Source organism: Crocodylus porosus, unplaced genomic scaffold, assembly GCF_001723895.1.
Source record: "Crocodylus porosus isolate Cpor-Errol unplaced genomic scaffold, CroPor_comp1, whole genome shotgun sequence".
NCBI classification, from domain to species: Eukaryota; Metazoa; Chordata; order Crocodylia; family Crocodylidae; genus Crocodylus; species Crocodylus porosus.
In genome coordinates, this window is record NW_017728931.1 from 133570684 (window position 1) to 133586225 (window position 15542).

General features: G+C 43.0%; 1 protein-coding gene across 1 annotated transcript in view; it reads left to right on the top strand.

Annotated features, from left to right (window-relative positions):
* The window catches only part of BEND7 (BEN domain containing 7), a 54537-nt gene that overhangs the window by 32212 nt on the left and 6783 nt on the right, over positions 1 to 15542 (top strand). Inside the window, exons 7-8 of the mRNA XM_019543975.1 lie at positions 1813 to 1932; positions 14667 to 14717. Of these exons, the coding sequence (XP_019399520.1) occupies positions 1813 to 1932; positions 14667 to 14717 (171 nt within the window). The remainder of the gene's footprint in view (positions 1 to 1812; positions 1933 to 14666; positions 14718 to 15542) is intronic.

Here is a 15542-nt window from a genome sequence, read left to right on the forward strand (position 1 = left end):
CTATGCAGTTATTTTCCCTGTTGTTCATGTCAATCTTCCATGCAGCAAAAAGGCTGGAGAATATTGTTTACAAATTCAGTTATAAAATGTCAAAAATTGGTACCAGAGTTAGGGCAGGTATAGTAAGGGAAACTGTTACCACCTACTATCGTTGTGGTTTTTTGTTTGTGTTTTTTTCAAGCAGAACGGAAGCATGTCATTTCTGTTTCAAAATACGTTGTCATCTTTCACATCAGGGCCATCACCCGAGTCAGCAGCTTTTTATTTGTATTACAGTGGTGATATAGGAGTCCTGGACTGGGACCTTGCTATACTGGACAATGTATAGACCCAAAACAAAATGCTGTTCCTGCCCCAAAGAGGCTGGAATCCATGCAATTGAAACAGTGGACCTGACCTCATGGGAGTCCATCTGGACTGGCCCTTTTGCCCTGGGAGATCAGATTGTACTGTAAAGCCTTTGTCCTGCAGAAACAAACACATGTTGCTTAATAGCATTTAACATTTAAAAATGAAGAAATTTGGGGAAAATGTTCTCTGTCTGATCCTTTATTCTATTAATTTTTTTAACATGTATTTATTGCTCAGTCAGGGTCCAACCAAGCCTAAATTGCTCTTCATACTGGCATGGTTAAAGCATAACTTCCCTAAGCCAGCAGCATGCTATGACCTGATCTGGCCAGTGTTCACTTCCAGCTGCCTTTGACTCCCCAGCCTGAAAGAGCAGATATCCATTTGCAGCTACATCAGCTGGGGGCAGTTTTTGCCACAAGTTTGCATCAAGGCTTGGAACTCTTGCCTATCAAAGGCATATTGAAAGGTGCCTTGGCCACACAGCTGCCATGTCCCTGTAACTTATATTACTACATTGTAATGTAGCTTATGTTGTGTGCCCCCCATACACTTCATGCATTACTTGTCTTTCTGTATTGTAACCTCTGTGGACGGAGGACCATGTCAGGGTTCCAGGTTCTGACCAACATCTCTAGCCACACCAGCAGTATTAATAATAGTAATACTTTTTCTTAAGTTCTTTTTGCATTTTGCTCACTTGAACCATAAAAATCAACTACAGGAGTTTTGTTTTTGTCTTATAGTTGCTCTCCCTTTGTATCTTCAACTTAGCAAAGTTAGAGCTGCACCAAGGATTATTTTCCCTAGTGGAACTGAAAGCATTTTTTTGTAAATGTCTCCTAAGTTTAAGCTGTATAAAAACTCACTTTGCAAAATCTAAATTTGGACCTAACTGACGTGGACACTTGAAAGCAGTGTTTTTCCATATGTGTTTATGGAATCTGTCAGTGCCATCTTGGTTGCCAATATGATAAATGCCAACAGAGAGTTCAAGACTTCTGCAGTATCAGGATTTCTGTGCATCACTTTTTTTTTTGCTTGCAGCCTGACAAATGGGGTCCTGAGAACAGAATGGCCATAAGGAAGCCTTCAGTTCTATATACATACTGTACGAATATGGGAGGCAGGCATTTACAAGTGTCCACCGCATCTGGAGGCTTAACACAACTACTTCATATGCAGAAAGATAACTGTGTATATGAACAAATGATATGAGGTGTACACATTATTTCTACATCTCTCTCCTAGGTTTTTAATACAGTTCAGTACAGGATCTCAGCACAAATGATATTTCAGCAATAACCTTGGATTAGAGTCTGGCCTTGCTTTTATAGAATTGACCGCTTGAATGTTAGTTTTCGTTGGTGCTTAGTTTTAAATCTTCCTCTTCCAGTTTTTTCCCCCCATTCGTCTCAATTTTGTGGCACATTTTTAAAAGATCATACCTTTTTATTTTAGTCTTCACAGAAAAATACTGCACTGCTAACCATGTGGATAAACTTCCTGGGCCCAGAGACTGGGTACAGATTCTGCAGGATCAGATTAAACTGGCAAGACGGCGATTAAAAAGAGGCTCAGGTAAGCAGGAAAATGTAAGAAATCTCATGTTACTGTAAGACTGAAGTCACAGAGCTTGAGCATCCATAAAAGATGCTGAGTATACCTTTTTCCCAGTTACTTGAACTGGAGTTGCAAGTACTCAGGATCTCTGGAACTAGGCCTTTAAGCTTTTGGCATGTTTCTGCTGGAATGTGAAAAATGGTGTTCAGTTGTGTTTTGAATGGTAACAGTGTTGGTAGATATCTTCGCTGCAGAGCTAACTCCAGTGTTGCCTGTAGTCCCTCCCCACTTACACATATAACCTTCTCTCCTGAGTTCAGCATTGCTTTGTACTTGGCCTATAGCCCTAGCTGGGCCAAACTTCAGGGACTGATTTCCCTCGGGTCCCTCCACCCACTTTGTGGTAGGTGCTGCAGTCCTCCAGTACCTCCCCACAATTGCCTCTGGTGTCCAAAAGTTCTCCCACAATTCATTGGGAGATAATTGTAGAGTATCCCAGTTTACTGCAGGAAAAAAAGAACCCTGGGATATGTCCCCAGACTTCCAAGGAACACACACAAATGAATGAAATAGCAGGGAGGATTCAGACATGTGGGTCTGCTCAGGCCTAGGTGCCAGTTACTTAGCTAAATACTACTGGGAAGATATACTATTAGACTCTGATCCCTCTGTTCAGGGCATATAGGTTCAGCGCTCTGCCCATGTGCTCTCAGTCCAGTTGCAAATAATGGTGCATAAACTAAATGGCAGAACTTCCAGGGGCTGGAAAACAATATCCCACTCCTGAAGTGTGTGCAGTGATTTCATAAACTTGCTACTCTCCTTTCTAAGTACAATGCTCCCTTTCCTCCTGGGGACTTTCTGCCTATGTGGGTTCTGTCACCCCTCCCCTTCTTGACTCTCCTTAAAGTGTTTCCCACTCGTTTCTTATAGCCCCTGATCTTATTGGTGGTACATCATTTGTACCACTCTGACAGGTGTCTTGAGCCCTTAATCATGTTGCACTACAGCTGCCAGTCTTAGCTGGCTCCTCTTGCTTGTTTGTTCTTTAATCTTCTCACTGTCCTGACCCTTACTATGATTATGTGCGCTGTTAAGACAACAAGGACCATAATGAAGCATTGAACCCAGGTGTTCAAACCAGCAATGCAGAAGATAGTGTTTCTGAGCCAAATTGGAGTTATTCTTTAATAATTACATAGCCATTTAAACAACAAATTCCACAGAGCATTCCAAAGGCCAAAAGCCTGTCTGGCTAAAGGGTGTGTGATAGACCATGGGGAACAAACAAATGTTGCCAGCACCACCAAACCAGTGTTCTCAGTCCAGAGAGCTGGCAGAAACACTGGCTTAGGCATTGACATCACTCTTCAAAAGTTAAGGTCCTTTCCTATCACATAGATTGTTCAGTAGCATAAAATAATTCCTGTCTAAAAAAAAAGGCAGGGAAGCTCCATAGAACCCCAGCTAACTCTGCCTATCCAAGGGTTTTCTTGAATGGGAAGATACCAAATCTTTGTAGCGTTTCTTGTCAGGTTGTTGTAGCATTGCCAAGTGCAGAGCTCCATCCTGGCCTTTATGGAGGCTTTGAAAAGCTATGCAGCTGTCCTGGCCAGAATGGTAATGAGGTGTTGGGCTTTGAGGACATGAAGGGATGCCATGCGGCAAGAGAGTAACACAGAAATTTTTGGGAGCTCTGCAGAACACCATTTGGAGAGAGAACTCTCCTGACCCAGGACAACTTAGCTTAGTCTTGCAGCCTTCTTTGGTTGGTTTCCTGGATGCCTTCTAAGATGGTAAATAACATCACACAGTAAAGCTGCAATTATATTGCTGCCTTCACACTTTTGCTTCTACCGAAGGGCTTGCAGCAGCCACTCCCATTTCTGCACTTTCCTCAGTATTGGAGAATCTAACTAGATAAGGCTGCATCTCAGCCTTAGCAATAATATGCCTTCTAAATAGAAAGGCATATTTCCGTGGCATGGTACCGTATGTTCTCACATATAACGCGCCCCCAAATGAAACTCATGCTTTGTTTTTAGAAAGCAAAATGTAGGAAGGAAAAGTATTGTCCAGGGTCATGGTTGACTTGCATAGAGTAAGTCATCCTGGACACACTGTTCCCAGGAGGACTTACTTTGTCACACAAGGTTAAGTTCCAGACCCTTGCAAAGGGCAGAATGATATTGTTACTTATTTACTGCAAGTAGTTCTTTATATAAGTTCCTTTAAATAAAGCATTGTTTTAATATAACAGGCATCATCAAGATACAACTAGCAGCTCTTTTGCTGCTTTTGACACAAGCTACACTGCTCAGCCAATAGCTATAGCTATGACATGGTTGACACAAAATTTATTTCAATTTCCTGAGTGGAGACAAGTGGTGGCCATCTTAGCAGTTGCATGGCATGCACAGTGTTGCCTGATGTGCTGCTTTTTCAGTGAAAAAAACAGCTTCCCCACTTAAAACATACATCCCCAATTTGGGGGTAGGCCTGACTGGGGGAGGGAAGGGGCAAGCATGTTGTATGTCAGGAATTACAGCATGCATCTCTTCCCTTCCAGAGAAGTAAACCCATCCAATCAGCATGTGGTTGGGCAATGGAAAGAAATACATAGAGACTCTACAGTCCCATTTTCTAAATAGTTCGTGCTACTGATATTGCAGTAAAAAAATCTTTGTCATATTGTTTCCAACTAATACATTTTTACTGAGGTTGACTTTACAGGTTGCACTTAGACCATACTGGGGGCACCTAAAATATGAGCATCTGCAGATTAAAGCTTTTTAACTTGTGCTAAGTGCTCTCTGAGCATCTTGAAGCTAGCCTTCACCTGAAGTGGTATAAGTCAGGGTACCTAGCTCATTAGGGTAACTTCAGTCTGCTTTATGGGGATAAAACAAGCAATTTACAGTCCTACAACATCCCACAATGCATTGCTTCTAGCCACATCCCTGCTCACCAACCCTCTAGTGGCAAGTCAGAGCTGTGCAGGCAAGGAACAGCATTAACCCTCAGCATGCGACTGCTCACAGCACATTCAACTTTAACACCACTTAACGTTCCACAGATTTAGTATGGTCTAAGTGTAACATGTAACTTCATCCTGATATAGAGCACATTCATACCAATACAACTGCGTTCATGCTTCAGGCTGTATTGTTCATATAAAAACACACCCCAAATTGACGCATACTAGTTCTAAGATAAAAAATTGCAAGAAGATCAGGCCTGGCATTGTAAATCAAGAGGAACCACTGAATCAACAAAGGTGAAGTCATTAAAGTTGATTCAGGGAGAACTGAGAAGAGGGCTAGGTTTTCTCTGGGAAGTCCAGGCCCTGTTCCAGGACAGTGGCAAAACTCCCACTGATTTCAGTAATGCCAGGATTTTTTCCCCTGTGTCTGGTTGCTTTGTTCCTTATTATTTACTTCACACCAGTTATGATGTCACCACAAAACTATGTAATGATCTTTCTTGCATAATATATTACAAAAGAGAACTCGAAGCAAAGCTGTGGCATGTTACTATTTTTTTTCAGCTTTAAAAATGCTGCATTCTGTTCTTGAAACTAATTCTCTATAAAATTAGCATGATGAAAGTGATGCTTCTGACACCTGCTTGATGGGCATGGAGACTGAAATTCATAACTTAAATAGTACAGGGGAGCCACGGGTGTTAGTACAAGCCTTCCTCATGCTGGAGGAGTCATCTCAAGATGCAGGTGACTGGACTTGACGATTCAAGAAGTCTCTTCCAGTTGGATGTCCTAAGGGACAGTGCAGCTTTTTGTCTGTAACTGGGTACAAAAGGCAATAGATTCTGATAGTGGCAGAATCTATTATCATGTGAACTTCTGTTGAGATCTGGTCTGAGCACTTACTTGAACCAGTTTAACTAAAGGCATATGTTTAAACTGATGTAGGTAAATTAATGCAACTTTGTGCATAAACGCTCTTAAATCAACATAGCTTGTTTTACCCACTCTTTTGTAGTGGCTTCATTCAAATGGCTTAGAAGTAGGTATAGTTAGAACAATACAGCACTGTAATTCTACTAGTATAAATGTACAAGAATGAGTAATAGCTGGCATAAGGCACCCTTCTAATTTTATTAGGGGTCTACTTAAATTCTAGGTTTGCAGATCTCACAGAAACTGTGAAATCCGGGATTGTCCATGAAATCAGTGAAAAAGTCTTAATAAAAATAAAATGCTACCCCCCAGTGGGAATCCAGAGTCCTCACTGCCTCTGTAGCCCAGCCTTGCAGCCTGCCCAAAGTGGAAGGCACCAGTTGACAGGATGGCACAAAAGGCAGCAGAAAAGACGGTGGCTGCCCCCTTGTCCCTCCAACCCACCAAGGCCTCGGCACCAGGGGGTGTGGCTGCTGGAGCACATCTATGAAATTTCTGTGAAATTTGCTCTTTATGCCACAACCAACTTGCAAAAATTGGTGTCTAACCACAATTTTTATAGACCACTAAATACTAGCCCATGCTCAGCTTAGGGACTTGTACGATTTAACTGGCATAGAATCATACCTCTACGATGAAAGGTTTAAAGTGGTACTTAAACTGTGTAGATTGGGTCTAAATATCAGGGAGTAGATCTGCAAAAGGACATAAGTATCACTGCTCTCCTTGGTTGCACCTGTTAGGCAACCTGTCACCTCATCAACTCCACACCCCTAAGTCGAGCACAAAAGCAGCTTCCCATGCATTGTGTGGGAAGAGTTAGGATCCTAAGAGTAGAATCCACAGAAACTGAATACGAGGCTCTCAAGTTAATGAGTAGAAAATGCAGAGGGATGAGGTATGACTTACACCTTGTCCTTCCTGTTCCTAGCTATGAATCCTCTCCAGGAATGAGGCGATTAAGTCAGGTCTTGCAAAAGATGGGAAGGCGGAGGTGGTGCCCTTCCTCGTTTTCATGCAATAGCTCAGGGATTATCTATGTTGGGATGAGGACATGTCCTGGCCAGGATGGACCTGATCACCCCACATCCACTTCCATCTTTAAGCACACTCTAAACCCAGAAGTTCACTGGAGAAGCTGATCGGGGTGTGCTCTGAGGTTTCTGTCAAGCCTTTAGTCTCTAGCATGCTTAAGAGTGGCTGCTGGACATGAGCTTGGAGTAGCCTGACTGGCGTACTTCTGGATATGGCGTATGCATAGGTGGGCAGAGCATGCTTGGCTCCATCCTAGCCAAGACATATAGCCCTGCGGTATAAACAAAACTTCCTGGTTAGAGCATCTGTGGGATGTTACAGGCCAGGCTTCAAATCCCTCCACTTACGGAAGGGGCTTTAAATCACATCCGTCTCCCAAGGAAGTGCCCCTACCATCCCATACTAGGAGTATGCACTGCAGACTGCAAAGGTACCTGGGCTACCTCAGGTACCCAAAGCAGTCTAGCCGCAGTAGAAAGGAGGTCTGCACAAGCTGATACATCCTGTTTCTCAGCAAGGATCAGGCCAAATATCCCCTCTCTGCGGTCCAGTGAATGCTTATTTATTCCATAACAAAGCAGAACAGTTTAAACAAGAGAGATGAAAGGTGTTCCCTCCTGCACAAGAATATCCTCTAGCTTAGAGCATTTGCTGGAGAAGGTCCTATGCCATTCTGCACCTCTTTGCCAGGATGTGTGCTTTCACATGAAGCACAGATTGGCACAAAACCGGGTGTGGGTCCCAACATGGAGGCATGGGTCCATGCAGGTCCTAGCATGGAGACATGGGGTCCCATGCCTCCATTCTTGGAAACGCATGGGCTTTCTCTGCCTACAGAGATGTGCCCTTGGAGATCCCAGGGCAGGTCTCTGTAAGTGGTGATTCCTGACTTCTCCGCTTACAGAGAGGCAACCCAAGATTCCCCAGGATGCATCTCTAAGCACAGAAAGCTGGGCCAGTGTTCCCAGGGCTTGAGGAGCCCAGTCCTGCACAGGAATTCCCAGGGTCGGACCCCTCGAGCTCCTAAAGCACCTGCCTTGGGTGGTTGGAGAGACCAGGCAGCTCCAGGTTCCCGACACTCTCCCACCAGGGAGCCAACAGACACCTGCTGGAACAAAGCGGCACTATTTTACACTACCTTCTGTTGCGGCCTCTGACATGGCACGGCAAAGGGTAGGGATGTCTACTTGCTCACCATTTGTCCTGCCATAATTTTTATGGCAGCGCAAATGTAACATGAGTTGACGTGTGTTTCTAGCCTTACTGTGTCAGCTGTGCTGTGTGCCTTCTCCCAGCCTTACAGTAAGTTGAAGCTAAATCTTAGTTGCCTCGTCTTATTTTATTGAGGAATGAATGACCACAGCTAGGTTTTCACTAAAGTGAAAAGGAGTAAGAGCAGGGATACAGATGGTTGCCATGAAGCAGTGAACCAGCAGCAGGTCCCAGTTCCCTTGTACCCTGCTGCTGTTTGTTCATACCTTTCATTCTCTGCGTGCAGCTACATTTACTGCCTGAAATGTAGGCTTCCTTATCATTAGCAGGGGTTTAGCTGAACAGCAGTTTGGATTTAAGGATGCAAGTCCTTCTATGGATCCAGCCCAGGGTGCCTGGGGATCCTGTTTGTTAAATGTCTTAAACTGAACTGATTTAAGGCTCGGTTAAACCAATAAAAACATCTCCACTGTAGTGGGTTTCATTGATTTAACAAAATCAGTCGGTGCAGAAATGTAACTAAAAGTCTTGCGTAGATAAAGACCATCAAGGAGTTTTTTAGTTGTTACTGAATTGGATTTGAATTGCTGCTCCACAAGGGGTAAAGCAGACCTTCAGGCAATCGTCAGCATCTTTACCGAAGCATACAAGAAAATGGGTCTGATGCTTAACATCCAGAAGACCAACATCTTCCATCAACAAGCTCTTAATGAGCAGGCCCCATCTTCATCAGATTTAGACTTATGGTGAGATTCTGGAGAACATTGAGTATTTCCTGTACCTCAGAAGCCGCCTCTTGCAGAAGGCTGACATCGATAAAGAAATCCAACATTGCCTGAAAAGTGCAAGCACACCTTTCGGATGCCTGAGGAAATAGGTGCTTGAAATCATGACAGCGGATCCTAAACCAAGCTTATGGTTTATCAAGCAGTTGTGATCCCCACTGTACGGATCTCCATTGTACAGAGCTGAGATGTGGACAACGTACAGGAGTCACCCCAAGTTTCTGGAGAAGTACCGTCGACTTTGCCTGCAGAAGATCCTTTGAACCAGTGGGAGGACACATACCCACATTAGCATCCTCTTGCAAGCAAACACCATGAGCATTGAGATGATGATTGATCATCTGATATCAACTTTGCTGGGCCGGCCAGCTTATCCAGATGTCTGATTCCAGACTCCTGAAGCAATTTTTATTCTCCAAGCTTAGTCAAGGTATATGCTCAAGAGGAGGGCAGAGAAAGCACTTCAAGGATATCCTCAAGGCCAACTTTAAAAAATGCAACATTGACATCACCCAGGACTGCCCCAAATGGAGGAAGAGTCCACTGCAAGGATTTCAGTACTCTGAAACCTTACAGGGACAACAGGAGGCAGGAGAGCGGGAGCAGCAGAAACAGCGTCTTGCCAACCAAATCAGGAATCCAAGCCACCCACCCTGCACGGAAACATGTGCCCATCGCAGCCAAGTCTGTTGATCCCAGATTGGCCTTGTCGGCAATCTTCAGACCCACAGATAAAGCAACCATGGAAGACAATCTTCTTTGATTGCAAGGGACTGTTGATTTTTATATGTGTGTGTGTGTACATATATAATATGACACTAGATTCTGCAAGTAACCCCTTGAGTTGTTGAGTCTACCTCCTTCCTGGCTTTTTCAATCCAGGGTAGACAGCTATGTTCACACAATGATAGGCTACGTTCACAAGTAAGCCTCTGTGGTGAATCCTCCAAAATATTATTTGATAGTCTAATGAAGTGTAAACCCCACTGTATTCCCCCAGTCTTCTGTAGTAGTACCAGTTTCCAAAAATTCCAGCAAATGGATTGGGCGGATCTGCTTTTTGTGCTGCTTTCTTTAGTCCTTACCCTAGTGTGCATTTTCAAATTAAATATTATGATCAGTAGATCGTAGATGCTGTCCAGCTGCCACCTTATTTATCATATTTGGCTCATCTCCTAGAATGAGGTACAGAGCAGCCTCTGATGGGAAAAGCTAATCAACAAACCCCCCTTTTTAAAAAAACCCTGCTATCTAGAAAATCATTCCCCTGTGTTGGTTTTGAAAGGTTGTTATCCTAATCCAAATAGAATTTCACTTGTTTTGTAGCAGCTACAATATTTCTTCCTAACTAGAAATATTTTTATTACACTTTTGGTTTTTTCTCAGTTCATTTTAGATTATTGCCTTAGATCTGAGACTTGGGGTTTGTTTTTTTGTTTTCATTTGTTAGATCTGAGAATAAAGCTGTCACTACCATTAAATTTTTATTGGCCTTGTTCAGTCTTTCAAAATTTCACAAGTTGGCTGTCACAAAGGGAAGAAGGCCTGTGAGGTTAACGTTACAAACAGATGTTATAATTAAAATTAAATAGAATGATGATAGTCCTCAGCCTTAGCGATTGGTCCCAGGCCACATAATCAGGACAGCCACAAAAAAAACAAACCCACGTGTGCTGCGTGCTCTGGGACATAACATCCCATTGCCAACTCTGTCTTCTCCAAAATGCATTAGCTGAGACCACAGCTGCTGTGTGGCCAGGAAAGAGGGAAATGAAGGTGAGAGAAAGCAAATGCATCATATACTCCCCTATTCGAGCAGTATCAATAGCCATGTCCACTGTATTGTAATTTACTGCTGCTCTGAATAGGAACAGCTCCCCACACTGAGGTTTCTCCATGCTACAAAGATGAATCTGGGTAGGTATCTGATAGAGACCAGCCACTGGCATATGGATCAAAAGAGGGCTAATCTCATCAAGATATTAGCTGTTGCCACCATCTCCATAGCCAAACTGTTCTCCTAAATATTCCACTTCGTTTCCTATGATATACCTTGGGGCTGGTGCCACGGATAATTTGTGTACTAAAAAGCCCTCTTTTCCTTCTCATGTCTTGAAGAAGTGAGCCCTTATTCTTTAATGGCAGCTTGTTGTTTAAGGCCAGGGTAGGGATGCAGGTACAGTCTGACTACCACTTCAAAAGCACAAAGGGAGTAAGCTCTTCATGACAACTGATTATGCTGTACATAACTCGAAAGCCTTTGAATGCCATGCATAATCAAGAAAAATACAGCAGTCCTACAAATTGTCCTCCAGCTTTTCAGATACGATTGGCTTTTAGTAGTCGTGTGACAGGATGAGAGTTGTTGCATCATTATACCATTGTTTAAAATAAACATCTCATTAAAATGGAAAATACTGAGTGTGGGGAGAGAAAATCTCCTATAAATCCTTCCTGGAATGTTCCTTTGCTCCCGCCCTAGTGTTGAAATTACTCCATCCTTCACCCCATTTTTCTCTTTGTTTCTTGGGGTGTTTTCCCCCTTCTGTTTCTGTGCATTTTAGTCCTCTTCCTCAGCCCTCTAATTTCCACAGTCCTCTCTTCATAGAGCAATTCATGCACAAGGCAGCTGTGTCTTGCAAGAGAGCAGATTCAGATTAGTGTGTTAGCAGCAGGCACGAGGTTAGATAGCGCATGGGTTGGAAGTCCCAGGAGCATATTGTTTCTGGGCAGCATCTCGCCTCAATTTAAGGGTAACGGAGAGAGCAGCACGAAAATGGATTCTCTACTGATGTCTCCAGCTCTGCGTGCACATGTGATTCTGTCCAAGCAGCAAAAGAGAAGATGCACATTTACCAAGTATGCCTGTTGAGAAGAAGTAACGTGAGCTCACATGGAAAAAGTCTGAAGGAAATGGCTGGAGGACTGTTTACAAGAGTTGCCAAACACTTTCTAAGCAGAGGATACAAAAGAGCTTCAGAATTCCCGCAATGGAAATGATTCCTGCTAGTCTTGTCATGCACGTTGGCCCATTGAAGTCAAGACAAGTTAGATTTGGCCGACAGTCGTATGGGTGCGTCATTGGAGGCAGACCGTGCTTTCCTGTCAGGAATGGAATGTGGAAAGATGATGAGCTGCCTCAGCGTACGGACGGTCTGGGCATCTTGTAGTTTGTGAGCTTGACCTTGTCTGGATGTGCAGCCCCAACTTAGATGATCTGAGACATCGTCTATGGACTCCACTGAAATCTGCCATCTTGGGGCAATTCTGAGAGGGTCCTGGTTTTAAAAAGACAAGGAGAAGGGCCCCCCGTATGATAGAGAAGAGCAACTGGTATGATCAGAGACTTGCATGGGAAGCCATACAAGGAAAGGCTGAGGGACTTGGTACTCTTCAGCCTGGAAGAGAGAAGGCTGAGAGGGGACCTGGTAGCAGCTTACCGCTATATCAGGGAACTACATCAAAGGCTCAGCAAACAACTGTTCACTAGGGCACCTTTGGGGAAAACCAGGAGTAAAGGCCGCAAACTTCTGGAAGACCGTTTCAGGCTTAGCACTAGGAAAAACTTCTTCAGTCAAGATGTCCAGACTGTGGGATAAGCTCCCTCCAGAGGTGGTGCAATCACCTACCCTGGAAATCTTCAAGAGGAGACTGGATGGTCATCTTGCTGGGGTCACCTCACCCTAGTTGTCTTTCCTGCCTGGTGCAGGGGGCTGGACCCGATGATCTTGCGAGGTCCCTTCCAGCCCTTTACAAACTATGTATCTGTGAAAAGTAATACTTAATAACCTTGGTAACTGGAGATTCAAGTCCCTTCTTTGGCGACCAGATGCGTACAGCAGTGGTACCGTCCATTTCTCTCTGTCCTCCCATCCTACAGTTGGCATTGGTTTCAGCTTGGGGTGGCCATGAGTAGAGAATGAAAGGGTCTGCTAATCTCAGTTGTTGGTGCAAGCGTCATCACTGAGACTTCCAGCAAAGATACCACTCAGGAAATGTGCTCCTTATTTTGTTTGTAACCTGGGCACTTGTCCCCTAGGAACTGGCCTGGATTATTATACCGGCCAGGTTTGTCACCAGGGTTTCCATGAACCTATTCATTTCACAGCTTTATCTCCTACCTCGCTCACCAAGTAGTAATGCCTTTCCATTACTGCCAGTTGAGCCTGGATTTGAACTAGTAGCCTAGAGATAAAAAGCTGCGTATCCTATTACCCGTGTATTGAGTCATCCCTGCCTCCCAAATGATAGGACTTTTTCTCAGCTGAGCTGTTTTGACTGAGCACCATTTGTTTCTACTCTGGAGCTCCACATTCTGCCAAGAAGTAGGACAGGAGAGTCGGCTCACACACACAACAGCAAGAAACCCTTGCACTCAGGGCCCTGAGAAAGGTGATCAGCACAAGGGGCCCAATTAAAAGCATTAGCTGAATTCAGTTTCCCAGTCCATATTGCTTTGCCTACAAAGTCAGGGCCCAACCTAATGGGAATTTTCTGTTCCTTTACGATCATGATAGTCTCTAAATATATATAAAAAGTATAATGTATGTTTATAAAAGGAAAATGTGTATATTTTAGATGCATATAATACACTGATGTATATTGGCTTATTTATAAACAAAATGTATATGTATATATAAAATAAAATAAGGGATGGCATGCAGCATAATAACACAAAGAAGGTAATTTGAAGCTCTTATTTGCTTCCTAATAATAAGACAGAAGGCAGAGCAGGGTGGCACCTTAGAGATTAACTGGTTCAGAGAGGCACAAGGTTTTGCAGGCAGCAGCCTGCTTCCTCAGATGCTATGAAATGGACTGTGGCATGGCTAACTATCTCTCTTGCCTCAACCAGGAAGTGTTCACTGAATCCGAAAGGCAACAAATGGAAAGCTGATAAAAGAAACTACTTTTTTTCCTACAACACATTGTTACTGTGAAACTTATTTCCAATAGATGCTAAAATCTTAGATGGGTTCAAGTAAGATTTAAGGATTATAGAGATAACAAGATCATCCATAGGTACATTAGATGGAATAAAAATGCACTGCTGCTGTTGCTGGAAAAAGTTATTGACAGTAGTGAGATTTCAATCAACCTTGTTAATCTTCATGCTTTGGGACATAAACCAACAGCTAAGAGACAGATTTAGAAATATATTTAAGTACCCAAAGATGCAGCGAACACCTAGTGGGATTTATGAGAGCAGTGAGTTAGGCATCTAACAAGAGTTAGGTTGTTTCCTAACTCACTCGGGTGCTTTTGAAAATCCCATGAGGTGTCTGAATGCATGTTTCAGCACCTAAATGCTTTCTTAAATCTGGCCTTTAAGGTGCCTAAAGGTATAGATAAGTGAGCATTTGAGTGAGTCGTGCACCTAATAGCCATTAGATGCTTTATTCAAGGCTGGTGCTTTTGTAAATCTCTCTAGCTGCTTACCCCTCTGCCTTTAGATGTATTACAGTATTTGCAACTCTGTATCGGAGCTGATAGATGGCATTTCTTATGTCAAATTTACAACTTGATTCTCAGCTTCCTGTATCAGCAGGACTTTCTGGGTTTTCCAGGGGAGTAGTGTATTGCCCAACACCACTACATATTAATAACCAAACTCCCTTCCCTAAGTTTGCATTGTTATTATATGACCTTTTTCTTCAAACAGTAACTATTTAACTGGATGCCAGCAAATTGCCACCGAGGAAAGTAGATAGAAAATGCAAAATCATTTTACAATGCATTTTTTAATCGTATTCCAATATTCAGCAAAAATAATGAGATTTCTTCCTTATATTTGTAATCAGCTGAGGCAACTGACTGTGATGAGAAACCGGACATTTCTCTACTACAAACAGGTAAAATGCATTAAAATTTTTATCAGCTTGCAATATTTTTATTTATTTATTTATGGCACAGAAGCCATTTTCAATAATCCTGGTATGGCATACACTGTGTGGTAATTGCATGCTGGGCCCAGCTATCTGAGTTTTGAATGCCCTACATACACTCAGAAGGGGGAAAAAAAGATAATTTTCACATTAGATATAATGTCCCAGAATCTCACAATTTTTCTCTTTATTTCATATTCATAAAAACACAGTTTTCAGAGTAACAGCTGAGCTAGGCAGGCCAGAGGATGACCTATCTGACTCCAGATAGAGACTTGTGCTCATACACAATATTTTCTGTGCATTGTCAATATGCTTGACACATTTAGTTGCAAGGACAGGCATAGCAATTTGCATTGTACTATTTTTTTTCAATTGTGCGTAGGTGTACTATCAACTAGCATATCTTGGGTTTACAAAAGGATTGCAAAGCCCTTTATCTGATAAGTAAAGATTGCTTTACCCCACTCCTTGAGGAAACTCAGCCTCCCCCAACTCAAAGCGTAACAGTTCTTTAATGGCAAACAGCAATGAGATGCCAGGATTTAGGCCAGAAAATGAAGGTGATTTCCATATGCTGAAATGCAAGTAAGTAGGCCAAGATTTTTTCATGATTTTGAAGGTAAAACTTGAACTGTGTTGCACGAGCCAGATTGCTAGACAGCACTGAGCCACCAGTCCCCTGAAAATGTGGCCATTCTGTTCATAGATTCATAGATTCATAGATGCTAGGGTCGGAAGGGACCTCAATAGATCATCGAGTCCGACCCCCTGCATAAGCAGGAAAGAGTG